This window comes from Anas acuta, chromosome 17 (assembly GCF_963932015.1).
Source record: "Anas acuta chromosome 17, bAnaAcu1.1, whole genome shotgun sequence".
Taxonomy (NCBI): domain Eukaryota; kingdom Metazoa; phylum Chordata; class Aves; order Anseriformes; family Anatidae; genus Anas; species Anas acuta.
The window spans coordinates 2,407,730-2,435,522 of NC_088995.1; the positions used below are offsets into that span (position 1 = coordinate 2,407,730).

General features: G+C 36.7%; 2 protein-coding genes across 8 annotated transcripts; both read left to right on the forward strand.

Annotated features, from left to right (window-relative positions):
* The first annotated feature begins 26 nt into the window (after positions 1 to 26).
* RSRC2 (arginine and serine rich coiled-coil 2) lies at positions 27 to 13,402 on the forward strand. Of its 4 annotated transcripts, none has more exons than XM_068653840.1 (10): positions 27 to 176; positions 2,363 to 2,519; positions 3,178 to 3,221; positions 5,844 to 6,034; positions 6,659 to 6,802; positions 10,393 to 10,515; positions 10,619 to 10,698; positions 11,224 to 11,453; positions 12,099 to 12,188; positions 12,766 to 13,402. In XM_068653840.1, exons 1-10 carry the CDS (start codon positions 171 to 173, stop codon positions 12,943 to 12,945), a joined length of 1,245 nt encoding a protein of 414 aa, XP_068509941.1. In that variant the 5' UTR covers positions 27 to 170; the 3' UTR covers positions 12,946 to 13,402. The 4 variants fall into 4 exon arrangements, with proteins under 4 accessions (XP_068509941.1, XP_068509942.1, XP_068509940.1 ...); XM_068653841.1 differs by having other exon boundaries at positions 28 to 176; positions 5,822 to 6,034; positions 11,221 to 11,453; XM_068653839.1 differs by having other exon boundaries at positions 28 to 176; positions 11,221 to 11,453.
* A 519-nt stretch (positions 13,403 to 13,921) lies between these two features.
* ZCCHC8 (zinc finger CCHC-type containing 8) lies at positions 13,922 to 27,123 on the forward strand. 4 transcript variants are annotated; one of them, XM_068653827.1, is made up of 14 exons: positions 13,922 to 14,414; positions 15,244 to 15,286; positions 15,887 to 15,961; positions 16,452 to 16,557; positions 17,139 to 17,216; positions 17,532 to 17,635; positions 19,339 to 19,404; positions 21,274 to 21,337; positions 21,791 to 21,933; positions 22,526 to 22,668; positions 23,299 to 23,414; positions 23,982 to 24,065; positions 24,701 to 24,815; positions 25,592 to 27,123. In XM_068653827.1, the coding sequence occupies exons 1-14, from the start codon at positions 14,225 to 14,227 to the stop codon at positions 26,410 to 26,412; spliced, it is 2,148 nt and encodes a 715-aa protein (XP_068509928.1). In that variant the 5' UTR covers positions 13,922 to 14,224; the 3' UTR covers positions 26,413 to 27,123. The 4 variants fall into 4 exon arrangements, with proteins under 4 accessions (XP_068509928.1, XP_068509929.1, XP_068509930.1 ...); XM_068653828.1 differs by having other exon boundaries at positions 13,926 to 14,414; positions 21,277 to 21,337; XM_068653829.1 differs by lacking the exons at positions 17,532 to 17,635; positions 19,339 to 19,404 and having other exon boundaries at positions 14,320 to 14,414; positions 21,277 to 21,337.
* The last annotated feature ends 670 nt before the right edge of the window (positions 27,124 to 27,793 follow it).

Here is a 27,793-nt window from a genome sequence, read left to right on the forward strand (position 1 = left end):
CCCCCAGAATGCAGCGCCCGCCGCTCGCCGCCGGGCCCCGCCCGCGGTTCCATCCGGGCACCTGGCGGCTAAAGGGAGGGGGGCGGGGCCGGGCGCCTCGCTGCTGAGGGGAGGCTGCGTCGCGGCGAGGAGCTGCTGAGGGGGAGCGGCGGCGGCCCGGGCGCACCGAGATGGCGGTGAGGGGCCGCTGAGGAGCCGAGGAGCGGCGGAGGGAGCCGAAACGGGGGGTGCTGGGCGCCGGGAGGGGAGAGGAGGGCGGGATGGGGAGGGTGGGCGGCGGGGAGCCGTGCGCGGGGAGAGACAAAATGGCGCCCGGCGGCTCCCCGCCGCCATGATGGGCCGCGGGCAGGGGGGGGCCGCGCTCCCCCTTTGCTTCTCCCTCCCGCTTCCAGAAGTTTCTGCCTCGTCTTTTCGGGCGTAAGGAGAAGCAGAGAGGCCCCGTGGCTTCAGTTTTGTCGTTTCCAAGCCGAGGAAAGGGGTGCTAGGGGTGTAGGAGCGGGTTCTTCCCCCAGGGCGCAGGCTTGTAGGCAGCAGAGGGAATGGGGAAAGGATCCGGCGGTTGGGCCGTGCTCGGTTCTTGTCGATGCAGCCCCCCTTTTCCTCTTACTTTTCTTTGTGATTGCTCACAGGCCCGCTGTTTTTATCGTCTTGTTGAGGTTAGTGGTTAATTAGTTGCATCTCTGCCCCTTTGTGTGGTTAACGTTGTTGGGAAACTTCTCTGCTGGAGTCCAAAAAAGATCACCGCCCTTCGTACACGGGCTGAGGGATTAGTTTTGTTAATGTTTAAAAATTGTTAGGCTTCACATGAAGGTGCTGCAGAAGTAGCTTTCTAAAACTGATGCGAATAATTTTTTTTTCCAAAAGTTACCTAGTTTTTTCGAGTGTGCAGAAAAACTAGGCTCTTAACATGGTAAGGCTTTTCTGTATGGACTTTAAGTAGCTTTTGGTGTTGAGTCTGATATTGTAAGTTTTTGTTCTGAAACTTGACCAATAGCCTAACAGAACTTTTGGAGAAAACTTACTTTCTTCATGAAAAGGATGGTTTCTCAGTTTACATCATCTATTAAAAATTGGCTTTTTTCCCTGTAAAAAAGGCTTGAAAACTATTTATGGACTTTTTGCTTTGCATCTAAATTGCAACTGTTATCTTTGAGGTTACCCTGCAGTACTAGGTGACATGTAAATCCTGACCCCATGGCCAATCCACCAATAATTTAAGAACTGAAAACAGTCTCATTGAAGTCTGTCAGCTTTTTTTGCTCTGTAATTTCTGAAGGCTGAGAGAGCACCAGGACATTAATGAACAGCAGTGTGTATGGGTAATGGGACTAGGAAAATGTGGCAGTGGGCTTATTCAACTGAATACTACATTTAACTTAGAGAGTTAGCTGGTATTTTTCTTATAATTTCAAGTAACTTCAAAACGTTATTTAATACAGATCTGAAAGTTTCTTTGAAACTACTGTTAGGTGAGTTTTTTTGGAAACCTTAGGTTAAAAAGAGGAGGGACTGAGTAGAGGGGGAGGAAATGTAGGGAAGCATCTGATAGATGAGGAATGCTGAGGATTGTGATGGCTAAGATCAGAAATTACGGAGTTGGTTCCTGCTGTTTCAGGATAGTGGGTGGAGTATTAATAGTATTCGGAATGGTCACTGAGGCAGTAGTTAAAGTTATGCTGTAGATGCAGTCTTAAGTGTTTAATGCTCCAGATGTTGATCTGGTTTGAACTAGGTATGGCGTACTATGTGAAACAAGAGGTAAAGATCTGCTTTCTCTCTAACTTTTAGAGGTTCTGTTACATTCTAAAGGACGTACAGATAAATTTCTGTACATCTGCAAATTAATAAAGAATTGGGCAGACTGAACAGTAGTAGCTGAAATAAAATTCTATAGATTTGTATCTCATAACATGCTGTAGCGTGTTACTAAGAAAGTCTACCATTAATACGCTTGTTTTAACCACAGTGATCAAGAGATCTAATTAGTACTCGTATCTGTTGTTCAGGAAAAATCAGCTGCCTTATTTTCAAAGTAATAAAAAAGTAATAAAAACAAGAGTTCAGAGTGTAGTTTTACTGAAAGCTCATGGAAAAAGTAAAGCGCATTCTGATGTTATGAGAGAACAAAATGTTGCTGTACATTAGTTCTGTAATAAAGTTTTGAAAAATCAATCTGTATGCAGTTACACAGCTTGCTGCAAGGCTGTCCAGCTCTTGCCTAACTAATAATGGGGTGTCTACTCACAGGCTTGTCTTCACGGAAAACAACTTTGTGTCATCCAAGGAAGTATGAAGTAAATAATTTTTTCTTGTTTTGAAATCTGAAGTTTTTGATTCTTAATCATTCTGTTTTCATGTGTAGGGCAGTGATACAGAACGAGAGGCAGTAGCCCCAGAAAAGTCGTCTCCAGAAAGAGAGAAGAAAAAGGAACAATCAGATGCCTCTAGTTCTCCCAGAACATCAAAGCATCATTATTCAAGATCCCGCTCACGGTCAAGGGAAAGAAGACGGAAGTCAGGTATGGTCTTCATATAAGCAAAGATGCTTAGTAAAGTTCTGTTGGTTGTTGTTTTGTTTTGATTTTGTTTTTTTCTTTACTTTCATGTAATTAAATTGTATATACTTATAGAACTGAAATGTCTTTAAAGCTGTTTCATAGACAATTCCAGTAACAGGAAAGTAAAACAGGAAAAGAATAAGATGCAAAATCAAAATAAGTAGCTTCAAATATGTTATACTGAGTTTTTTTTCAATTTAAATGGTAGAAGTGTTAAGGATGTGCGTTATTAGTCTTCATAGGATCTGATGGGAAGGCTAATAATAAAAATAGTACCAGGAAAAAACAAATGTACTACTGTCTTTATTTTAATTAGGTTTGGTTAGTAAGAGATACATTTACATGGTTTGTGACAAAAATGAAGTTAACTGGAAAAATACAGTGTGCCTAGAATATGACACAAACTTACTTTTTGCTGTCAGAGCTAAAACAAATGCAAAGAATGAATTGTTTATGGTTAGAGTTCATGTTCTGCAGTATGTATTCAAATAGTACTGTTTGTGTTTTAAGTCTCTGTTCTTGGCTTTATGTAGTGGAATAACTAAAAGAAACTGAAAGATCATAGTCAGCTGATCTCCTCTTTAGTGTAGTAAATGATAATAAATATATTCTTCTCCAGATGCTGAAGGAAGAAAACACAGAAGCCGGAGCAGGAGCAAAGAGGTAATTAATGCTTTGTAGTGATTAGGTAATTGTACAGTACAGCTTTAAAAGTACCTTGTAGTAATGCACATATGTGTAAACCTATGTAAATGACTTTTATGGTAAGTACAAGAAATTGGAAACTTTAAGCTTAAAAATGGATATGGAGATCCTTTCATAGTGAAGCATGATTGCAGCCATCATGTTGACAAGGTAATAGTTTTATAGAAAATCACTTTCAGAAACTAGTAACTTAATTTCTTTTTTATTTCTTTCTATTTTTTTTTTTTGTGGAAACAGCCAAGTGAAAGGATTCATATGGAGAAGTAGAATGGTGTTCTTGATGACTTTCACAGAGCTTCCATTAACCAAAAGCCTTCGGTGGCTTTAATCCTGGCCAATGTTCAGGACTTCCAATAATAAATATCAATTTACTTAAATACATTAAAAACAATTACCCACCTGACTGAGCTCTGTCTATTGCATCTATTAATTCTAAAGACTCATAGCTTGACAAACAAGCTAGGTCAGCTGGAAACATGACAGTAGCAGCAAAATTTCAGAAGGCTGTCTTTCTTTTTTTTTTTTCATAATATATATATAAAAATAAGGGAGTGGAAGAGACAGCATCAATAATGCTTTGGAAATCACTGGCTTACACACCAGAGAAGAGATGAAATGAACGATCCAGGAACATCAAAATAGAAAGGAAGCTAAAGCCATGTGGGGCAATAGCAGGCTGGGTCAGATGAGGGACTTCTAACTTTTACCTGGGTCAGGAACTTTTTCCCCAGTTCCAATGGAAGCTCTGTTTTTTTCTTTAAAAAAAAAAAAAAAGGAAAGAGGAAAAGGAAAAATAATCTAGGAGAATTTTTGTGAAATTGAATATATTGTTTAGCTCACATGATAACATTTCTATAATAAATCATACTCAGCGTGCTAATGCGCGAAGAGACTGAACTGAAGACGCTGCAGACTCAGATAGCAAAATTATAAGCCTACTTCATGATAAGGTAACTATTAGTCATTCAAACTCATATTTCCCTTAAAAGTATCTTAAATCCGTTATGGGATATAATGGTGTTTATTACTAAGTGTGTGCCTGGAAGACTGATTTAAAAACAAAAAAACAAACACAAGTGGTTTTCATGTTCAGAAAAAAAAAATCCTTGTTTAAAATTGTCCAGTGTTCTTATCATTCTGTTATATCTAGTTTTAGTGTATTTAGCGTTTTCTAAATTTCACTGTGAGCATATTATGAACTGTCGCATGGTAGATCTACTGTTTTCATTAATTTGCAAGATCAAGACCATTGTAGACTACATACTAAATATTGATAATTCTTCTTAAGATATATATGTATATCAGAACAGCTACTTATATAAATGCATATTTAAAAATAATGTACAAGTAATACCTTAAACTATTCAACTGTGTTTTTATGTACCAAGTAATTCTTCAAGGAGTTAAAATACTGTAAAAGCAGGAAAAAGCATCTTAACAATCACAAATCTATGTGAATTATAACTGAATATATTTAGAACCTGATAGACATGAATAAGAAGTTAAAAATGTTTGGATAAGTGGGTATAAGCTTGTTACAGCATCACCTCCTGATGTGTTTGTTTTGACACAGGGTTATGCTTATGGACAGATTTTAAGAGTATTTTACATAAAATAGATTTAGATAAGAGAAAAAAATGAACTGAGTTTTAGTCTAAAATGCTTGTATCATAAAATTTTGACTTGAAGCAAAATATTGTTAAGTATAGGGCTTAAGTGGGCTATGCTAGAAAGAGTGCAAAATAAACAGGGTATATTAAGAAAAGGTGTTGATGTCATGACTTAGTCTCCAAGGAAAACACTGGCAAAAATCAGGCCTGTCCTTGCTAAGTATTTTTAGCATTGCAGCTATAAAAAGGAATCTTTTTTTAAGAGATACTGCAGGAAGAAATTGCAGTATGGTGGAGCAGCAAATCTTTAATTTAAATCTACTGTGGGAGGTACTGGAGTAATGCATGTTGGTTTTAAATACTAAAAATGGGATTGACCATATAACTTTCTATTTTGCTTCTTACAAACTGTTGGAAGTTACTGACTGAAGAGAGTTTTGCTCTAAAAAACAATTATCTACTGATGCATAGAGGAGTATTTTAGTTCCAAAAGCAAAATAGTGTATGTCTGCAACTGTGTGAATGGATTTTAATGATTCTTTTTACATGGTAGACTTAGACAAATACTTAATGTTAACTAGAAATGTGATTGTGTATATATGCTTATCCGTAAGTTGTCAGATAGGCACATAATATGTGTTTTAAATTTTGGACAAAGACTGAGAATGACAGTTGTTTTGGTTATAATGCTGTGAACTCTCATGGAAGCTGTGTAAAGATACCTTGATGGGTGTTTTCAAAACTCCTTTAGACAGCCGGGGGGAGGGAAAATGGGGATAAATTATAGTGTGCATTTGCAACATTGGGTAGATGGTGGCATTAGGTAAAGTAGCCCATCACTCTTGATTGAGTCACACTCCTAAGGTTACTAATGTTGCATCACAACTTATCATTTTTTATCTTCTGATACCCATACTAACTCTCTTTGTTGCACTATTTTCCTGAAAGAACCAACTTCTTCTTAAAACAGGCAAGAAGACACGAATCCAAAGAGAAGTCCTCCAAGAAGCACAAATCTGAAGACCACAATGACAAAGAACATTCTTCTGACAAGGGCAGAGATAGCCTAAACTCATCTGAAAATGGTGAGGATAGACATAAACGCAAAGAGAGAAAATCATCAAGGGGGAGGAGTCATTCAAGATCCAGGTCTCGTGAAAGGTAAATTGTTTTATATGATTTAAAAAAAAAAACAAAAACACACAAAAACAGCGTCTAGAATTTGGGTTGACTTTAACGTACAACTGAATTTTGTTGCTGACCTAATTTAACTCTGAAGTATCAGTTTATATTGCATGTTTCGGATTTGATTGGATAGTGTGTTTGCTACTTGTTTTTTCCAGATTAGTTCTGAGTAAAGCTACTAAGTACCTCTAAGGTTTTTATATAGGTGATCTGTCAATGTTAACCCAAGTTTATAATTTGCAAACAGATTATAGAAAAATTACCAGTGGAGCATATTTTATGTTCCCTATTGGCATTGACAGGAAAGAGGTGCAGGTGTGCACTTCAGTGAACAAATAAAAATAGCTATGTTGATGAGTATGACAGTTTTAAGTAAACTCTGCATAAGTCACTTGTCAGTGGTGGCTGATGGTAGTGTTTCATTCCATTCTCATTTCATCTCCAAGTTCTAAGTTCTTTCAGGCATGAACGTTTCCATGTGCTATTTGCAGTCCATCCTACCTTGCCTGATGCATTTTTGACCTGTGGTGACAAACTTGAATGTAAGTCCTTAACTAAAATCTGAATTTAAACATGAGGAATTTGGGACCTGTGTTTCAGACGTCATCGTAGTAGAAGTCGTGATAGGAAAAAATCCCGATCTCGCAGCAGAGAGAGAAAGCGCCGTGTAAGATCTCGTTCAAGATCACGATCTAGACACAGACATAGAAGTAGAAGCAGAAGCAGAACTAGGAGTAGAAGCAGGTAAGTGTTAACGTGGACATATGCTTAGTGGAGATGGTTGAATACTCCGTGGAGTGCTGCTGTATAAAGGAATGCTGGGTTTGGCCAGTTAATGCCTATTCAGTGTAACTGTGTTTTTTTCCCCTTAGCTGTATTAACACAGTGGGTTAAGTGCTGGGTAGTGCATCTATGCTGATGGAACCAGTTGTCCTAGACAGCTTATGTGTCTCAGCTTCTCAGCTTTTCATGCTATGTTTTCATGTTAGCAATTCAAGAAGCTTAATAGTTACTTTGAGGGTATTGTCTAAAACCACTGTTTTAAAGCTGGCTGATAATTTAGAAGGAAAGTAAATAATGTTTTGAGTGGTATGATTACCACAGTTCAAGCTCTGTGGATTTCTTGTGTCAGAGCTGAGTTTACCATCTTAAGTTAGGAATATTTATGTAGGACAAAACAAAACAGTAAGATGCAACTGACATTTTCATGTATCTTATGCGAGAGTAGTATAGTTAGCAGAGACTACTTTAATTATCTGTCTTTATGTGTATGTCATAAAAGAGAAGTGGGCCTTCTGAACAGGGCGTTTGCTAATTCTGATCTGTTCAACAAACTGTTTAAATATTTGTGTATATCTTTTTTGGTGAACTAGCACAGGTAGTGTAGTGCTGAGATGAACTGAGTCAGATGGGCAATTTTTGGTCTGTGTACTACTCTTCGTAGTCATTACCAGCTTTCATGCTGAGCTTTGCAAAAAAGAATATTAACTACTTTTTCTTGATATTTTGGGTGCTTTCTTTTGTTCCTCAGTGTTAAATTCCAGAAGCGCAGGTTGAAACTATCTGGGTGAACAAATGCTACCTTATTGTGTGTCTGACAGAGTTGAGATCAATGCCTCACCTGGAATAGGCTAGAGTTGAGGTTTTCCTCCCTGCGCAGGAGTTAATGTTTTCCAGCCGAAGATTCATTCAGTGTTTTGCTGTGGAGTTCAGTCTATTTGCATGTGTCAGTGTATTTGCATGTGTCACGTTCTTAATGTCCTGTAGGATTTTCTGAATGAGTAAGTTGAAATATGATATAATGACTACATTTGGGGACAGCTGTGTATTTTTCCACCCTGCTTGTCTAAAGTAACAAGTAGTTAGGATGCAAACTGATGTCCTTTCAAAGTTCCCAAGAAAGTGTTGTCAGTGTTCAGTTCATTTAGTTATATTTTTTACTAGCATATTTTAAGTTGCATATTTGAATGGTGAAGATAGTGGGTATGACTACTCAATATTACAGTGGACCTTTGGAGACTTAAGAATGTAACGCTACATCACCACTTGAGAAACTGTTAAGAAGACTTATGTTTCTGAAGAACATGTTGAATTACATGGTTTGTGTCGATTTATTTTGGCATGCGCTTTCTACCAAACTTTCAGCTGGGGTGAGTAGAGCTGGGTCTTCAATTGATATACACACATTATTTGTGCTTACTGGTACTTAAGCCACCTTTTAACATGATGTGTAAGGTTCTGGTTTCCCATTGTTTACAGGTATTAAGAACTTTAAACACATGTAATTTATAAAAAGTCACTTTGAACACTTTGTGTAATGGCTCCATGAAACTTCTCATCTTGAACTTTTTTTCTTTCACTTTTTAACTTCTGCAATAGAATTCAAATTACCTGAAACAGAGCAGCAGTTGTGGGAAGACATAGTAAGGGATAATCATAGCTTAAGAATTTCTTTAACTGTGATGGATAGATAGGCTGCAAGAATCCATTTCTTTTAAGTATTGTTTTGTATCTCATATGCTAGGGAAGGGAGAGTAAATGAGGCATGAGTCTTTATCAGTAGCTAGCTAGAGCAATTAATCATTTCTGAGCTCAGGTGCAGCTGTTGGAAAGATAATTATGAGGCAGACTTCAAGAAAAACTCTTCACAAGCCAGATAAGCAAGATGTGAAAACCTAGCTTGTTAAAACTAATTCCCCCTATTTATGAAACGCAGTGTTGCTGTGTTGCAGTTCACAGGCTATGACAATATCATTTATAAACAGTAGAGCTTGACCTTCTCACGGTGATTTTTTGCATAACCTCAAGCTCACATTACCAATTGATCTGTCCTCACTAGCGTTTAAAGTAATCTTCTTGTTCTGTGAGCACATACACCTTTTCTTTTGTTGCATTGCTCTGATTAAATGAAAGATGGAAAACATGACACCATCTGCTTGTTTCAAATGAAAATACTTAAATACAAAAGCTCAAATATTTATTTCCTTGATGTTTACCAGTGCAATAAAGCATCAGACCAAAGACAAGACCAAACTACAATAGTCAGCACGGCAAAAATGAAGGTATCTTTGAAACATGCATTACATCTTATCTCAGGAATGCAGATCTGTCACTTCCCAGTGCCTGAATCTGCATCTTGCCATCTTCTATTAAAAGATAAGGCTTGACTCCTTTGTATTCTACCAGATTTGTCATGTAAACAAGGATCTGTTTAATGACTTCAGGCTGCATTTCATGATGTTTGGGGATGCTGCACAAATTGCAAACAGAAGAAACTGAGTAGTTGAATACCGTTTAAAGTGGCTGTACTCATGTTAGTCATTACCTCAGATGGTTCAGAACATTTAAGTTATCAAATTGCAGAAACATCTCGTGTGCATCGTAACTTATTGTTGATGGCAAATCTGGTGATTCTCTTGTAATTCAAGCTTTGTTGGAAATTTCTAGAATTTATGACTTCGTTCAAAACGTGAACCAGAGGCTTAAATAAGGATAAACTTTTTATTTCTTGTAAAGTAGTTATTAATCATCCTGGCAAAGAAAAATAACTGCTAATGGTAGTTAGTATATTTTTAGCAGCTGCTGCTTAAAAGAAACTAGATTTATATCCTATAACAGCAACCTATACTTGGGAGGAGAGGTCACTAAATGATAGATGCACTGGATGTTTTGTTGTCTTGCTTAAAAATAAATTTGTTGGATTCTTCTCAGTTTCAGTCTTCAGATAATGCATGCATCATAGTCCTCTGCACAGATAACTGTCCTTCTTCAGAGCTTTTTTTTTTTTTAAAGTGCTTAAATAAGTTCTCCCATCTAGTTTGATATCCTCCCTCAAAAAGTAGCGCAAAGAACATTTAGTGGCAAGTACAGAGAGGAGGAGAACAGTAATTTCCTTGAGTAGTATTCCAGTTTTTGACTTCACAATGCTGATTTCTAACATAATAATAGCGCTGTTAAGTCTTAATTGTTTTAAAATCTTCTTGAGCCTTGATCCACTTTAGTTTTCTTGGAGTTGATGTACCAGAAGTTACATGACAATTTTGCTTGTCAGGAGTTGGAATGAAAAATCTCTTACGCTAAGTAAAAGGGTAAATGAATACCCAGAATTAGATATTGTTAGATCTTGAAGTTGGAAAAACTCGGTTTTAAATCTGTTAAAATGCAAGTGTGACTGTTCCACTCTACTAGTATAATCTCTGTGAAAGCTGTTTTTGAGAGCTCTGCAAATTAATCTTTTTACTGTTTTTGAGAGACATGATTGAATGCTTTATGTAATATTAAGATTTGTATATATACCTTCATTGTTTTAGTAAATGTCTTCAATTTGGTTACAGAGAGCGAAAGAAAAGAATTGAAAAGCCCCGAAGGTTCAGCAGGAGTCATAGCCGGAGTCCAAGTCCGCCACCTTTTCGAGGACGAAATACAGCTATGGATGCACAGGAAGCATTAGCCAGAAGGTCAGAAATTGTTATGATTTTAATGAAATGTAATATAAAAATAAGCTGCTGCTGTTGACTTTTGCATGTCTAAATACTTTTATACTCATGCATTTATTTCTAGGTTGGAAAGAGCAAAGAAATTGCAAGAACAGAGAGAGAAGGAAATGGTTGAAAAACAGAAGCAACAGGAAATGGCTGCAGGTAACTTATGAATATTATATTAAATACTGAAGAATAACATGGGTGGAAGATAATGCAGCCTTATGTGCTGAGTGCAGCTTGTCTTTCCTTTGGTTAATTGTTAAATTGGTCCATCCAAGAATGACAAGTAGAAATAGGAAATAAGGGGACGGGGGATCAGACAGATTGGCGGGGGAATAACCTAGGATTTCTTACTGTCTTTTATAGTATTGATGACTTGGTATCAAAAATGTTGTATGTTAGGCTGCTAAACAATTTTGTGATGTCTATTGGACGCTTCCTGTATGTGTCACTAAGCAAAAATTTGGAAGCTGTTACCAGTTCAGTGATATTTGGAAGCATGAGGTACATTAGACTTTTACCAAAACTATTGGAGAACTGTTTCTTAAAATATAAACATGGCATTTATAAATTATCATGCATTTCTTATTTTCAGCTTGCTGCTAATGAAGGGAAGTACTTGTCTTTGGAAAAAAAAAAAAGTGTGAACTTACTGATACAAGTTACTGTTCTGTTCTTTAGCAGCTGCAGCCACTGGAGGTTCTGTTATTAATGTTGCTGCTCTTCTGGCATCGGGAACACAAGTAACTCCTCAAATAGCAATGGCAGCTCAAATGGCAGCACTACAAGCAAAAGCACTAGCAGAGACTGGAATAGCCGTACCTAGCTATTACAACCCAGCAGCAGTGAATCCCATGAAATTTGCTGAACAAGAGAAAAAGCGGAAGATGCTTTGGCAAGGCAAAAAGGAAGGGGTAATGTCTTACTTTCTTAAAAATTTGTTTGGAAACATCTTACCAGTAGTTCAGGAATGCTTATTAATATTATTTTCAGATAAAATGCTTTCATACACCCTATTAAAAACATTCAGGGTAAAACTGGAGAAGTGAAAGGACTAAGGTGACCACACCTTCAATGAAAAGTGGTAGTGACACAAGCCTTAGGAAAACAGCTGATACCATAAGATCCAATTATACCTCAAAAATTTTAATGTCCACTTTATTAGTAAATAAAACTTCACAGTAAATACCAAATACAGGCAGTCTCTTACTGAAAAGTGATGGCTAACATCGGACATTCATTTAAAGATAAATAAATTCCATAATTCGCTTCGGGCCTGTGTTCTGACAAGGTTCCCAAACTTCATGAAAATGAATATATCTGTCCAAGAAAAGATTATACGTCATTTTGAAACCTGTGGTTAAGCAGATTTTCCTCACAAAAAGTTTCTGTGGGGATACGCAGGAATGTCAGACGTAACTTGAAAACATTTTGCCTCCAGCTTTGCTACAGCTACACAGTGGTCTCATTTTTAATACAGCTTGTATTTGTTTGCTATTATATTGTGATATTAACAAGAAAGTATGTTAAAAGGCGATGTTTGTTTTAATCTTGTGCAGGATAAATCACAGTCTGCAGAAATATGGGAAAAATTAAATTTTGGAAACAAGGACCAAAATGTCAAGTTCAGAAAACTGATGGGCATTAAGGTAAAGAGTTATGAATGTATAATTAAACTTCCTATTAACTCTGGGACATCAGGTATATTTTAACATCCTTACTTAGTAAGGCACTCTCCAAGTTAACCTGTTGCTATGTGATACTTACAGTATAACTTATTGTTCAATTTAGTTAATGAGCATAATTTATTTAATAAGCAATACTTAAATACTTATAGTATTGCTTATTAAAGTTTACAAGCAATGTCTAAATTAAATTTTAGAATTTGATCATGTTTCTTGAATCTGTTCAGATCTGTGACAAGTGGTAATTGTTCAATACTAATAGTAACAGTTCAATATTCATAATGTGATGTTCAAATTTTGTAGCTATCTCTGTATAGATAAATGGAGATTTTTAACTTGAGTTAGAAAAAGGATCTTAGTGAAGGAATATACATGTTTCTTTATCACTGAGAGCAAAAGCTATGCTGGAATGTTATAGCAGTAAAATCCAATGCTTGAATTCTTATGCCTGTGAGAAAATTACTAAGAATTTAGGACAGCTGTAGCATACGAAAAGCACTTATACAAAGCTAATGTTTATTTTCTTCTATCTGGTTTCTAGAGTGAGGATGAAGCTGGCTGTAGTTCAGTTGATGAAGAGAGTTACAAAACGCTGAAACAACAGGAAGAGGTTTTCAGAAATCTAGATGCACAGTATGAAATGGCAAGATCACAGACGCATACGCAAAGAGGAATGGGATTGGGGTTTACATCTTCAATGCGAGGAATGGATGCAGTTTGAAAACAAGCAATTTTAAAGTTGGGGACTTTGGAAGGTTCTTGTTCAAATGTTGGGTCCTTGTTCACCAAAAAGCTAGCATTCTAGCTTGCATGGGTGTTGCATTGACTTTAATTTATTGATAAATACAATTTTTTTTGTAAATATCAGATCAGTGATACTGGTGTTAGTGTTGTAATCAGGTTATACCCACTTCCATTAAACTTGACAGAACTTTAGAAGGACAGTATTTTTTAGTTAAAGTTCTACTTTTCAAACCAAGCAGCAGATGGGATGAACTCATACATGGATATTTCGTGTCCACTGTCTTGTGTACTTTTGTACTTTAACCTTGTACAGTTATTTTCAATTCTTGAAACATGAAAGAAACATTGTGTAGATGTTATTTAGCAGTCCAGGCCAATAGGCACATAATCCAGCAAAAAAACCCTGGTTAATAATAAAGAAGTTTTTTCTCTAAGGTCTTATTTTATGTTAATTAGTTGTCTTTTGGCCGAATTCTAAGGAAACTATAGGTGAGAGATGTCAGAAAAGTTAGGAGAGGTTAGAAATAGAGCACTTATTCTGCTTTGCCTGTTTTGAAGTACACGTTTCTTAAGGAGATTAGTGGTATGGATCACAGATTTAGGGATTAATACTGAATTTTTTTTCGTTGTTAGTTTGGAATCACTTTTGGTAAAGAGAAGAGCAAGGGACAATAAAAACAACAGTGGTGAGAAAGTGGAGGTGCTGGAGCCCTTTGCTAATACTTTATGTACTGTTCAGGGTACTTGAAAGTACTGAAGTGTTAATTTAAAACAAAATCATTTATATAGTTTTTTTTTGTTATGTAAATGTGTGTTATAAGAACGCCTTAATCTCTGCAACGCATGGTCCAGGCAGGAGCAGGACACAGAAACACATCCTGCCATTCTTTTCTCTCCACACCTTCCACATAGCACCCCCACTTAATAAATAAAAATTAAAAAAAAAAAAGGTGGAGGAGTGAGAAAGTAGGGCTAAAACAAGGGTTCAACTCAGTTCCAGGTGGCGGAGTCCCCATTTTGGGGAAACCCGCCCTTCGCAGAACTACAGCCTCCAGCGTGCACTGCGCCTCGGGCGCGCGAAGCGAGCGGAGACTACATCTCCCAGTAGGCAAAGCGCTCGAGGCTGGGCGCTGCGGCGGCGAGCTGCCGCCGTTGCATGCCGGGAGTTGTAGTCCTCCGGCCCCGCGCTGGGGCGGCTCCCCCTGCCCTTTGCCCGTCGCTCCCGCCAAGCGCCGCCCTTCCTGCTGCGGCTCAAGATGGCGGCTGAGGTGGATTTCGGCGACCGCGAGCTGTTCGAGCAGCTCGACGGAGAGGATGGGCCGCCGCCGCCTCGCCTCGGCCCGGAGGAGGAGGAAGAGGAGGAGGAGGGACCTGGCGGGGCTCTGGCCGAGCTGCGAGAGCGGCTGCAGGGCTGTGAGGAGACGGTGCGGCGGCTCCGGGCGGAGAATATCCTGACGGGAACGGCTGGGCCTGCTCCGGGCCGGGGCCCTGCGCCTCCCGAAGGGCGCCGAGGAGGGAGTTCGCACCCGAGTTTTCTGTGGAGTTTCCTCGGATTTTGCTCGGATTTTTACCCTCAGGATACTCGGCTCTATACCAGCGGCACCTCCTTTGGCAGAGGAGGTAGTTGAGTTCTGGGATGGCTGGTAAAGCACTTAGTGCTGGACTCCTCCTTCCTGCTTGTATAGAGAAAACAAATAGTTGCACGTTCACCTTGAAGATCCATTATTAACCTAGCTAGAAATAATATTAAACCGTTAAATTGTGACTGGTTCATTAAAGGGTTGTTGGGATAGGTCACATAGATGTTGGGATAGCAGGTACAATCTGAGGTGTTTTCTTCATGCTCATTTTATTAGTTATTCTTAGTTGTTCGTGTAGTTATTTATTTATTTTCTATTTATGAGTATATTTTACTATTGACTCTTGTCATGAGTATAGGGATTTTAAAAACAGACCGGTGATCTGATAATTCAGGCATAGTGTCGGTAATGAATTTTTTGGATTGACACAGCTAGACCCTTTTTTTCTTAATTTTCCAAAATTAACTCTATCCTAGCTGAAACCAGTACATCAAATACTTTCTTACATTTGCACTTTATGGTGTGTTTTTTTTTTTTTTCAGCAACAGGTGGATTTGTAAATAATCCTCTGTGCAGTGAGATGAAAGATTTGTTGTTCTGTGGGATTTTTGTTAGGTGTTTTGTTCAACTCTGCAATTAATTAAGGTGTGGTTGTGTCTTGTGAAGAAAGTAACATTCCTTAACAAGAAATTAACATCAGGAACTTAAAAGGAAGCTGAACATTTTGACTCGTCCCAGGTACGTTAATGCTGGCTTACAATGCTTTGTATGACTTGTGTATGTTTGCAGTAGTGGTACTCTGTGACTGGTAATAGCTGCAGTGTGTTTTGCAAAATCTAGAAACCTCCTGCCTGTGTCCCCCACTCTGCTGACACTGGCCTTCTAAATTGCTGTTGTCATCCTTGAAAAAGTCCTTCAGACTCGAGTATCAAAAACTTAGTCTGTAGTGCTGTAACTTTTTCTCTGCATGCTGTTATGATCTGTCTGTTTACGTAACTGATGTGGCCTTTAGGGAAACAGTTCTTTGTGAAGTTCAGCAGTAAGAACAAGTACGTTAAAATAGTAAAATAAGAGTATTATTTTGCTGTTTACAAACCAGTGCCTGGTCATTAAATGTCTCTCTTGTTTTCTTCCAACCTCACAACATGCATGATTTGCGTGGAGTAGGAGAAGGATTTTTGTTTAAGAGAACAGAAACTTATTAAAATAATAGAACTTGCATTGGCCAAACGTTCCTCTGCTTATAGAATACAGACTATTTGTTACAACAAATAGGACAGAGAGCTTTTACAGTAAAGCTAATGCAGTAACCATTATTTTTTATCTGTTCTGTTCTAGTGGAATTTCAGTGGACAACTCTAAACTCGATGGACCTCTGTTGCAGATTTTATTTATGAACAATGTCATTTCTAAGTAAGTACTTTTACCTTTCAAGAAAAAGTCCTGACAGGAAGCCGCGTTTGGTTTTTGTTTGGGTATATTAGTGTTTGTCGAAAGGATGTATAACATAAACCTGATAACGCTTGCAGGGAAGAAAAGAGTTAACGATATGACAAGCGGTCTGCTGTTTTCACTAGCAATGTGTATAGCATGAAATGAAGTGTGACTTCCAGGAGCTTGAAGTGAGTCTGAATAACAATTTGAGTTTCATGAGTGTTGTTGGTAAATACAGCAAATTAACCTTTCCTGCCTATATATACATTTTTTTATTATTTTTTCACGCTAACATAATGGTGTGCTTCTTAGTAGGTTATCACATTTGTGTTGGTGGCATTTAGGAGTACTGCTCCTTTTCTAAATTCTCAAGAAGTCATAAATGGCAGGTTCTTAGAAAAAGATATCTGGTATATGTTTCCGCCTTGCTTATTTCTTCACCTTCTTATAATTCTTCATTCTGTTGCAGGCAGTATCATCAAGAAATTGAAGATTTTGTTTTTAACTTGGTTCAGAAGTATGAAGAGCAACAAAGAGGTGAACAAGAAAAAACACACTTCAATGTTAAACCACAGGTACTGTGAAGCTCAAATTATGACTAGGCATTCCTTCTCTCACATCTTTATAGTGGTAGCAGTGTAAAAGTTCAAAATTTCAGTATTAAGTAGCTGAATTCTAGATGTTTTTTCCTACATAAATGCAAATCAGGGAACCATCAAATACATGCAGTAGATCTTCTTCAAAAAAATCCTTTCTATAAAAAAAAAAAACTTCCTTAAAGTTGTCTGCATTGAAATTTGTTTATAAGCTTGGTGATAAGTTGGTTCAAATAACTAAGAAAAGTTCTTTAGGTACAAGCTAAATGTGTATATGTCTGATAATGTTTGGCCCAGCTTTGTCTTTTTCTTTTTCTTTTTCTTTTTTTTTTTTTTAATCTCAGAAATTAAGAGAAAGATACAAAGAAATGATCTGTATGGTATTTTGGACTGTGGAAAGCATTGTCATTAACATAAATATTTCTATTCTACTATTTAACTAATGTGTCATGAAAAAATAGTAGTGGTACTGCATGTTCTGTGTCTCTTACATACTTGACTAATTTAGGAGATCTTCTCACTTATTTCTAATTAATTGTTTTTGTTTTTTTTTATGTCAGCCCTCCAGTGTTCTTTTGGAAGAGGACTGTAAACCAGCAAGCTCTAATTCTGTTAAAAAAATTAAGGAAGCTTTTAGTGTAAGTTTTTGACTATATACTCTTCAATGGTAGGTCTTCATTCTACGTACTTAATATACATTGCCATTAAATAAGATCTTATCATTAAATTTGATTTATCAATGTAATAATGGTTAAGTTCACCATGTTTTGGCCATATCAATGGAAAAAAAATGCTGATTTGTACAGGTGTGGGTGTGTATTATTTGTAAATTCTTACAGAGCGGGTGAAAAAGCTGGAAGAATTTCAAGTGGTGTAAATTTTTAGAAATGCTACCAATAATCTGACCTAAATACTGACATCATTCTGACAATTTTCTGAATTTTTTTCTACAGGTTGTAGGAAGTGTTCTGTATTTTACCAATTTTTGTCTCGATAAACTGGGACAGCCTTTATTAAATGAGAATCCACAGCTGACAGAAGGATGGGAAATACCTAAGTATCCTGTTTCCTAAAACAAGGGGTTTTTCTGTTTATCAAATCCAAAGAATGCCAGTTGGTAAATTGAATTCAATTTCGCTTCAGTACATTGTACATTGCTATCAAAACCATATCAGTTAGAGATGAAAAACTTTAATGAAGAATTAGTGGATTTTTTTTCCTCTAAGTATATATGTATTTTGATATGATTGGCTCGCTGATTTTTAGAAGACTTATGTTTGGGAAGAGTGAATGCTATATCCCTGTAAATACTTCATGTGAAATTAGAACTTTCCTGGGCCAGTCTGCAGTCAGGTTTGGAATGAAAGCTCATTCCAGATATGAATAAGCATTTTCCCTCTAGAGGAGAAGAAAAGGGCTCAGCCAACTTGAATATTCTCTAAGGTGATTTTTGCCAATTTTGGGAACTGGAGGAAAGTCTTTTAATTATGTAATGCTCTTAACTTGCATCCATTTTATAGTTGGTTCTCTGCTGTGTACAAGAGCTATTATTTAAAAGATGTGATTGAAGGAAATACTGGAGAATTTTTTTTATATTGCAGTCAAATGACAAAATTTAATTGATAAAAATGAGGAAATAGCTTGTTCAAGTAATCTCATCTCCCCAGTTTCCTAATATTGCTTCCTCTCCCAAAAGTGTCTGGAGAGGAGACAGTTTCACAGTTCATTTTCGTAATCAAGAATTGAAATAAAGGTCGCTTCGTAGTGTTAAAAAATTATTTGTATCTGAAGAAAAATTGGAAATTTATAAGCCAGCTAACCTGGGTTTTCTTGTGCCTGCCTTTGACTGTGTATGCACTGTGCTACATTTGGAAAGCTGCCTCTGTTGTAATGCACTGGGACAATCCTACTCCAAATGGTACTTGTACCATCTCTCAACCTCCAAATCAAGGAAATAGGAGAAATTCCTGTTAGGTACCTAAAATGCAAAATTAAGTCTGGCTAAACTTTCATATCTGCCAGCTTTGCTTTGGTATTACTCTTTAAATGTACTTATTGCACCTTTCTTGACAGCTCCCGCAGACATTGAGCCTAAATAGTGAGTTACATGGTGTATAAGATACCATGGTTCTAAATAATGGAAGTATTAATGTCGATTTCACTAGTACCTGGCATCTGCTTTTTTTTTTTTTTTTTTTTTTTTTTTTTTAAACAACTGTTAGATTCTGGAAACTGACGTGCCTCTGAACTTTACTGAACCTCCTAAGTCTTTTCCATGCCGGCTCACTTGGGGAGCCTCTTCTCTCCTCATAGTTTTCTAGACAAATAGGCAGAGCAGCTGATAAATTGCAGTCAAAATGCAAACACAAGTAGCATATGACATGACTTGTCTACGCTCAGTTAAGAAGTTATATTTTTGAAATTCTACCAAAGTATATTATTAATAAGATTGATATAAAGTATATCAAAATCATTAGTGTGATACTTTTGCCTTTCAACAAGAGGATTCTAGTTTTAGCAAGTGCTGAAAAGGAACAGAATAGGTTGTCGGATAGAAATTGGTTAGTAGAAAATGATACGAGCCCACCTTAAAAGTGGATATAATTTTATAGTTCTAAATTATTGACTTTAAGCACCCATCTGTAATTTAATCCAGAAGAGTCAGTATTCTATTCAAAGCAGCAGTAGGTTACCATTGATATTTTAAATGAGATTGAAATTTTGCTTCATCCAGTAGCAGTTCCTTATTGAAATCTAAAGATATCATCAAGTTTTCAGCCAGATTCTCTCCCTAGATGGACAAGAAATACAAGTAAAACCAAAAAGGTTTGTATTACTCTTAAATATAAAGTTTTGAGCTGAAAAGTTCAGATGTATACTGTTTGTTCCCATATGTGCTAAACCATTGAACATACTTGAGCCATAAGTTTAAGTAAACCAGTGCTGAGCTTTGCAGTCAGTGGGTATCTGTGGTTTACTGCATTTTATTTAGGAAGGGTCTGTAATGGACGTGTAAAAACTTTCCAAAGTTGTTTATGGTCTGTTCTTCTGTTGCTTGTCTTTTTAGTGATTGCTTTGTCATCCCTGCACAGGTGTGCTATCATTGTTCGTACTATGTTGTAGAACAATTTCCTGTCTGACTAGTTTATAGACTACTAAGACAGAGGGATCCTAAGAGTTGATTGCATAGCTTTTATGGGAGGGTAAGAAGTGAAGTTAATTGACTTTCCACTTGAAAGCTTGTGTGGTCTTTGTAGAATCTGAAGTCATTGATTTCAGTTGCAACAAGAGCCATGCAAGCTTTTATCAGGAATTTCAAAGATGAAGGGAAATGTTGACTTCAACTATGTTTTGTTTAGAAATACTACCAGCTGAAGGGAAGACAGATTGAAGGGTTGTTCTCATGGTATGGAAGAGTGATAAAATACTTGAATTGTTGCAGAATGTTTGTGTTCAAATACTAGGTAAAGATGAAGCAGAAGGCATGCTTCAAAGGGAGGGCAGGTGTCACTTTGGATGCTCATTCTTGTGTCACCCTTTCATCTCTGCTTCTGGTTCCCATCCTAGTTTGATAAAATGAATGTTCAATAAAAAGCCTTTCTCTAAAATCTTGTAAAGAGATTGGGATATTCCCTCCTATAATGTTGAAAATATTTCCCGTGGCATGAATTTACAAGGAAAAATAATCTTGAAGGCAGTTGAAATTCCATTTCAGGTTTTCAGTACGCAGTTTCTTAATATATATATATATATAACTTGTTCAAACTGTGGACAAGGATGTTCCAAAGTAGTAGTCATGCTCTTCTATTTGTTTCTGCAATGCTGATTCTCTGTTTTGTAAAAACTGTCAGACCTTTGATGATACCAGCATGAAAAGAGGAATGCGGGTATTGCTGTACTACAATAGTATTAAGTTGAGTGATTCCTTATCTGTATTCTAGACTTAAAATTCTTGTTTTAACATCCTCTCTTTCCTTCTTCTGGACATATCATCAGCTTTAGGACGTATGTTTTGGTTTGCTTAACTAGTGACAATAAATGCAGTGTTTACATACTTAATCAGAAGCAGAAATCCATCAGTGAATTTTATCTGTAATGTGATGAAAGGAGAAGCTTTTTCACCATTAGGAGAGTAAACTCCTGGGTCATGTAGTCCAGGAAGGTTATGCATTCTCCCTTCTTCAAGACCTGATTGGATAAAGCCTTTGACAGCCTCGTCTGATCTCATAGCTGACCCAGCTTTGAGTGGGAACCTGGGTTGTAGGCCTCCTGAGGTCCAACCTGAATTATTCTATTACTATTTTATTCCCTCTTAAAGGAATAGATCTCTATTAAATGGAATATAAAAACTTTATTTCTGCTTGGAAGTACTGCTTTTCTGCTATAATTTTAGTTTTTTCTTCTCCACACACTCTCATGCATTATTTATTCTTACAGTGCTGTATTTGTGTTTTCTCAATTCTTGAGTTCTACTTATGACCGTGAAACAAAATTCTGTTGCTCTCTTTTGAAGATTGATGTTAAGTAGTCCGTTTAAGAAAAGCAGATGACAGCATATGAAATCAACAAGCAGTACTTAAGTTTTTTTTCTTTCAAAGTCTAAGACTAAAAATCCAATAAGGTTTAAAAGAATTAAGTGCACTTAACATTGAATAATGATCTGGGGGTTTAATAATTTCTTCTGCATTTTTTAAGCAGGCCAAAACCGCATTGTTTCAATTGTGGCTCTGAAGAGCATCAAATGAAAGACTGTCCAAAGGTAAACTCTATATCAGTATTTAAAAGACTGCCTCTCTTCAAAAAATGTTTCATATAACTGCACCATTCCAAAAATTAGATGCATTGGTCAGGATGTACAAATAATTATTCGTCTCTTTTGAATAAATTATACTGTTCATACATCTAAGTTCTAACTCGCTAAATCAGAATGTAAGTTATTTTTCATGACATAATGATCTGAATGTCTCCTTTTATCTAGGGACGTTTTTCAGTTTGAGTGGTCTTTCCTCCTGTTTGCCATTAGATTAAATGCAAATACTCCTTTTTTTTTGTTTGATATGTAGCTTTCATTACAGTTGTTGATATAACTCAGCCATGTGGGGGGAAAAAAAAAACTTGTTGAGGGAAAGGAGTACCATTTTTATGTTGGGTGAAGGCAAGCATAAATTGTAAATTGTTCAAACCTAAACTTCCCAATTATATTATCTTTAAGCCACGAAATGCAGCTCGTATAAGTGAGAAGAGAAAGGAGTATATGGAAGCTTGTGGTGAAGCAAGCAATCAGAATTTTCAGCAGCGTTATCATGCAGAAGAAGTAGAAGAGAGGTTTGGAAAATTTAAACCAGGAGTCATTAGGTATCTCTTTTCCTTTCATTAGCTGTTGCAATGCTTTTCTGGAATGACTTTTTCTTCCTTTGGAATGCCAGATGTTATTCTCCAGAGTCCTATTTAACTGTGGCTGTATTATGTTAGAATTTCTTTGCCCAATAAAATTTTGTTTAACAAATAGCACATTTTTCAAACCATAACTCTTATTGCTAATTTAATAACCCTGACTCTCTATTCAAAATATTAAAAGCAAACAAAAAACATAATTTGGCCATAGCAGTCTCTACAGAAAACATTAATAAATTTAGTATTGCATTAAGTTTCACCCTTCCTGTCCTGATAGCTACAGTTAAGGCAGTGAACCATGGGTCAGGAGCTAAGTTTTCAGAGTAGCGTTGCTTCTCGTACAGTATTTAACCATATGAGAAATGGGTGTGTTACACATTATGTTTGACATCAGAGTTGTTTTTTTTTTTGACCTAAAGTTTTTATTTCTGGGGTTGACTGACAAAATAGTTTCAGCTAAATCATTTCAACTTGATAATTCAAAATTCAACAGGATATCAATTTCCTTTTGTCAAAACTCAGTTACGGACTTTTTTTTTTTTTTTTAACTCAGTGGGGAACTTCAAGATGCTCTTGGTGTCACAGCTAAGAGTCTTCCTCCATTTATATATCGCATGCGTCAGCTGGGTTATCCACCAGGTTGGCTCAAAGAGGCTGAAATGGAGTACTCAGGACTTGCACTTTATGATGGTAAAGGTAAGGAATGTGCTTTGGGAATGCATTTTTCAATATGCTTGCTGCATTCCTTTCAGAAGACGAAGTACAAGTACCTAGTTTGTAAACCACCATCATCCTTATGGAAGAGTGAAAAAGTTTAAATCACGTTTTCTTTTCTACGGTCATATAAGAAATACTCCCCTTTCATCTGGCTGTGCTGTGGCAGTGAAAGAGCTCCTTCTATAATGATTGAATAAAGAAACTTTGTCAGTGTGTTTTCACTCTAACCAACCTTTGATACAAGTCTAAGAAGCCTACCAGCAGGCAAAGAACATCTTTTTGAAAACCCAATTTACTGAGTAATTTACCAGGTTTTTACTAATGACCGACATTATGCCAGATCCCAGAGAACAGTCCTGATGCCAATTTCTGAGGCTAGTAATGCTAGATAAATGTTAGTAATATTATGAATACCCAGTCAGGTTTATGGGGTAGCTTCTTGCACGTATCTGATAGGTTTGGTCTCTGTTACTGCCTTTGTGGATTTCAAAGCCTTCGTGTATTATTGTAATTACTTGTATTCAAAAAAAACAACACCATGGGTTCTTAATCCTGTAGATTTCCTCAGTGACATTAATTAGCATCAATAATAATTGCACTTTGTTACAGATGATGATGGAGCAGAAGATGAAGGATCTCGTCAACCAAGACGTGTCACTTATGATGTCTCTAAGTTGATAAACTATCCAGGCTTTAATATCTCCACTCCAAGTGGGATTCCAGATGTAAGTGACTCTCCCCTCTTTCTGAACAGCGTGCTGAGTAACAGTCATTGCAGTTAGCAATTTAAGTTTAATGTTATGTTAAGTTTAATGTTATGCATTCTGCATCTGATGATTTTCTTTCAACAGCCTTTTAAGTGCTTGATTTGGGGGTGGGAGCTGCTGAGGTAATTGATATGGCATCTATCTGATATATCTGACCATGCTTCTGGGGTATTTATTTCCTTTATGAGACTAACATATTTGGGTTTCTCGTAAAGACAAAACTTTACAAGTGTGAGTGCCTCTTCATTCCCCCTATCTATATTTTCAGAATATTCTTGGAATATGAAAGTTACTGTGGGTGTTCTCACAATTTTGACTAAAGAAAGCTGCATAAGACCGGTGCGCAATCTCTGGCCAAAAGTTCGTATTTAAGTTCTATTTACCCCTGTTAAATGAGGTTTATGACAAGAAAATAAATTTGTCTGGGCTTGTTAATGTCTTAGCATTTCTGTTAATTTTTTCCTGTCATGTTTTTAGCCAATCATACGCATCATTCAGCCTTATTTCTCTTTTTTATTGTTGTAGGAATGGCAGATATTTGGTTCCATACCCATGCAGCCATCTCAACAGAAGGAGGTTTTTGCTAACTACCTTACTAATTTTCATGCGGTAAATATATTTTAATATTGTTAATTAAAAAAAAAGTTTTATCGTATTTAGCGAAGCCAATGATTCTCTTTATATCTTCATTTAGACTTATTGAAACTACCAGGTGTGAAATCCTGATGCTTTTGTTAGTTTTACAGTAACGCTGTAATGATTTTTTTTTCACTGCAGTGAACCAGTCAGATAGTCAGTATCTTGGTTTATCTGTTCTAACAAAAAAAGAGCTTCATGTTTAGAGTAAATTCCATTTTTCCAGTGTTCATAGGCAGATCACAGTTGTGCAGTATTTTTTAAACGGTTATGAAAAAAAGAAGCTGTAAACTTTTACAGCCTAAAAGTGGTCTTGGTTCCAGAACTCCCTAATAAGAGAACTTACTTGCTGTAGACATGATATACGGGGTAATTTCAATACAGTGACTTGAGAAAACACAGTCCTTTCATTTGCCATGTAAACCTAAGCAAAATTTCAGTTCTGTTCAGTTGCATTAAATTTCTTAAACTTCGGTGTCTAGTTTACAAACTCAGTCAAATAATTGTATAATTACAAAATTGCTTTAAACCTATTCTTATAGCTGGACATATTAAATTGCATAATCTAATTCTAATTTCTTCTGTTTTCCTGGATCATTTCTTTTCAGCCAAGTCCAAAATCTAGCAATAAAAGGCCTGCATCGAAATCAAGTCATCATCATTCAAAACGACCAAAAGAAGACAACCTGGAAGAAACAGTAGCTGACATGGACATAGATTCCGGTATAGTTATTCTGCTTTTTTTTTTTCCTTCCCTAGTTTCAATTTTTATTTTCAAAGTAACTTGTCTGAATTAAAATGTTAGCATTGATAATGAGAAGTCAATGTTCTAATATTTTTACAGTAATGTTTAAGGTAACCGCTAATATATGCTAGCAGTGTCCTACTATTGCTGCATTTGGGCCTTTCAGGAATGAGTATTTTCTTTTGCTGTGATTGTCACATCTTTTATTACCAACCAGGAGATTTCAGATGTGCTCAAAGAAATTTGAATGTTGAATTACCAGTTTTGATCTCTTTACTTCTGGTGTATCCCAAAGAAAGTTCTGTTCCAAAGATCTCCAAATCATAAAATATTTGGATGAAATACTGTAGGAAGTTTCAAACTCACAACTTCTTTTAAAAAAAAAAAAAAGTCAAAGGAGGACTTGGTGTTGTTTTAATGTTAGAATAAATAGAGAAACTTTTAGCTTTGCTTTTGGATTTGCTATGAATGAGGAAGGGTACTTGTGCGTGTTTTAAGTTTGGGAAAGAGTTTGTTGAATAAATTCAAGAGGATTTTTATGTTTTGTTTTTTTTTTCCTTGAATGGCTGGGAGTTAAAATACCAAATCAGGTAGTTTCAGTGGATGTTGAAACCTTCAAAAAGTTTATTCTATCTCAGCTGAAAAACAGGTATGGGATTATATTAGTGTGCTAGTTATTCGGACTATCGGCACACTTGAATCTCGTCCTAGTCAGGTTTCAGATTCTAATAACTGTTCTTTAATCTGTTTCCAGATGTCGAAGCATCTCAAAGATCTCAAGCTCATAACAGTTTTGAGTTCCAACCTCCACTGCCACCTGGACCTCCACTGATTTCAACTCCTCCTCCTTTACCACAAGGCACGCCTCCACCTACTCCACAAAGTCTTACACCAACTCAACCTCCAACACCCACCCACGCTCCTCTTCCTAAGACAACTCCACCATTGAATCCTTCCAGTGATGTTGTTCCTCAACCAAAAATAGTGGATTCAACCATGGATGAAGATACTTTAACCTTGGAAGAGCTAGAGGAACAGCAGAGGTTAATTTGGGCAGCACTGGAGCAGGCAGAAAGCACAAACAGTGACTCTGATATCCCTGTTGATACACCTTTAACTGGAAATTCTGTTACATCATCGCCGTCTAGGAATGAAATAGATCTTGTTGCAGAAGTAAGATCATCTGAAAAGATGGTTACGGTGGAAACTAAGATTTCTAGTGTCAGCGAACAGGTATCAGAAAATGAACATTCTTTAACTGGTCCTAATGCAGAAGGTAATTTACTTAATTTAAAGGAAAATCCTGATAATTCAGACTCTGAAGGCATGCTGGATAACACCATGCCTGCTCCCAACTGTGAAGTTAACAATGGAGAAAATGCAGGTGGTAATAAAGTGGTGACAAGCACTGAATCATCCACAAAAAACTCAAGTCCTGTTCCTGATATGAGCAAGTTTGCTGTAGGTATAACACCATTTGAATTTGAAAATATGGCAGAATCAACAGGTGTGTATCTTCGAATAAGAAGTGTGTTAAAGAACTCCCCAAGAAACCAGCAAAAGAAAAAGACTTGAGTTTAACTGGTCTTCCTTTGTTTCATTATGTCCAAATTCCTGCACCCTTTACTCTACTCCTCCAGTTCTACAAACTCAGATAACCTTCCTCATCCTTTTGTAGGAAGGAGAATATCTTGACAAATACAGCTCTGCCCTGTTCTTCCTTGAAACTGAAGTGTTAATGCAGGACTTCCACCTTGACCAGGACCAATGCGACCAGAAAATACACAAGAATTTTCCCAAATTGCATCCTTCCACTAAGAAATAACAGGACTATAGATTTGTTAAGAACAATTTTCTTAACATGAAAATACATGAAACTCTAAGAAGAGGAATTTGTTGTTTTGCTGTTCATTACTTCAGCTAAGAATTATATTGTCCTTGAGTTTCAGGTGGATTGGTGATTTTTTTTATATCTGTTCTTTGTATAATAATCTATACTTTATAGATTTTGCTAATTATCCTGTAGATAAGTTTAATATATTCAGAATGTTTTTAAGAAGTGCTAATGTTAAGATTTCCCACATCAAAATCTTGGAAATTGGATGAAAATGATCAGGGATTACCAGCATTATCTTCACCATTTCAAGTATTTTTATAAGTTTTTATTTATGTGGGTCGGTTTTAATTACCACTGTATCTTTTGTAACATCCTTCTTCATGTAAACTTGCTGTACATATGTGTTCATTTTTATGTACAGAGGTTTAATAAACGAGCTTTTATAAAGATCTTTTTTTAATTGGATTCCTAAACCATTAAACTGCTGTTTTTTGGAAATGAGCCAGTCAAGACAATTAGGAAAAAGAAGCTGATTAAAATGAAGGTGGAGAGAGTTGATTATTTTAGGAAAGGTCACAACTATTGGGTTCAAGTTTTTATAAACAAGAAGCTGTTAAAATGATTGTAGCTACTTAAAATAGAACTTGCCCATACCGCTCAGTTCTCATTATCTGAAGAAATTCTGAAAGGACAAAGCTTAGAAGTGTTATAATTCTGCTTATTAATTGTTCTAATGCCTTTTTTTTCCCTTCTCTCAACTGTCTTCAGAGTGACTTACAGGTGGAATGGCTGTACATATACATTGCCAGCAGAGGGAGCACTGGTTTGGTTTAACAGTATTCATTGAAGCTGGTAAAGCATTTATTTGCCCTTATATAAATGCAGGGAAAAAGTATTTCTAGCCGTGTAAGTTGCACAGTAAAACAATCTTTTCAAGAATCTAAGAAAACACTTGTGATGGAGTGACATTCCAGCATGTGTTTGATAAGATAACTTCAGAGACTGATCCTATTCTCCAAAAACCTCAGCTTTACTGATTGCAGGTATTTTCCAAAGGTCCTTATATTGCGTCAAATCACTACACTCTCTATTTCAATGCCTAGGAAAAGCCCAACCTTT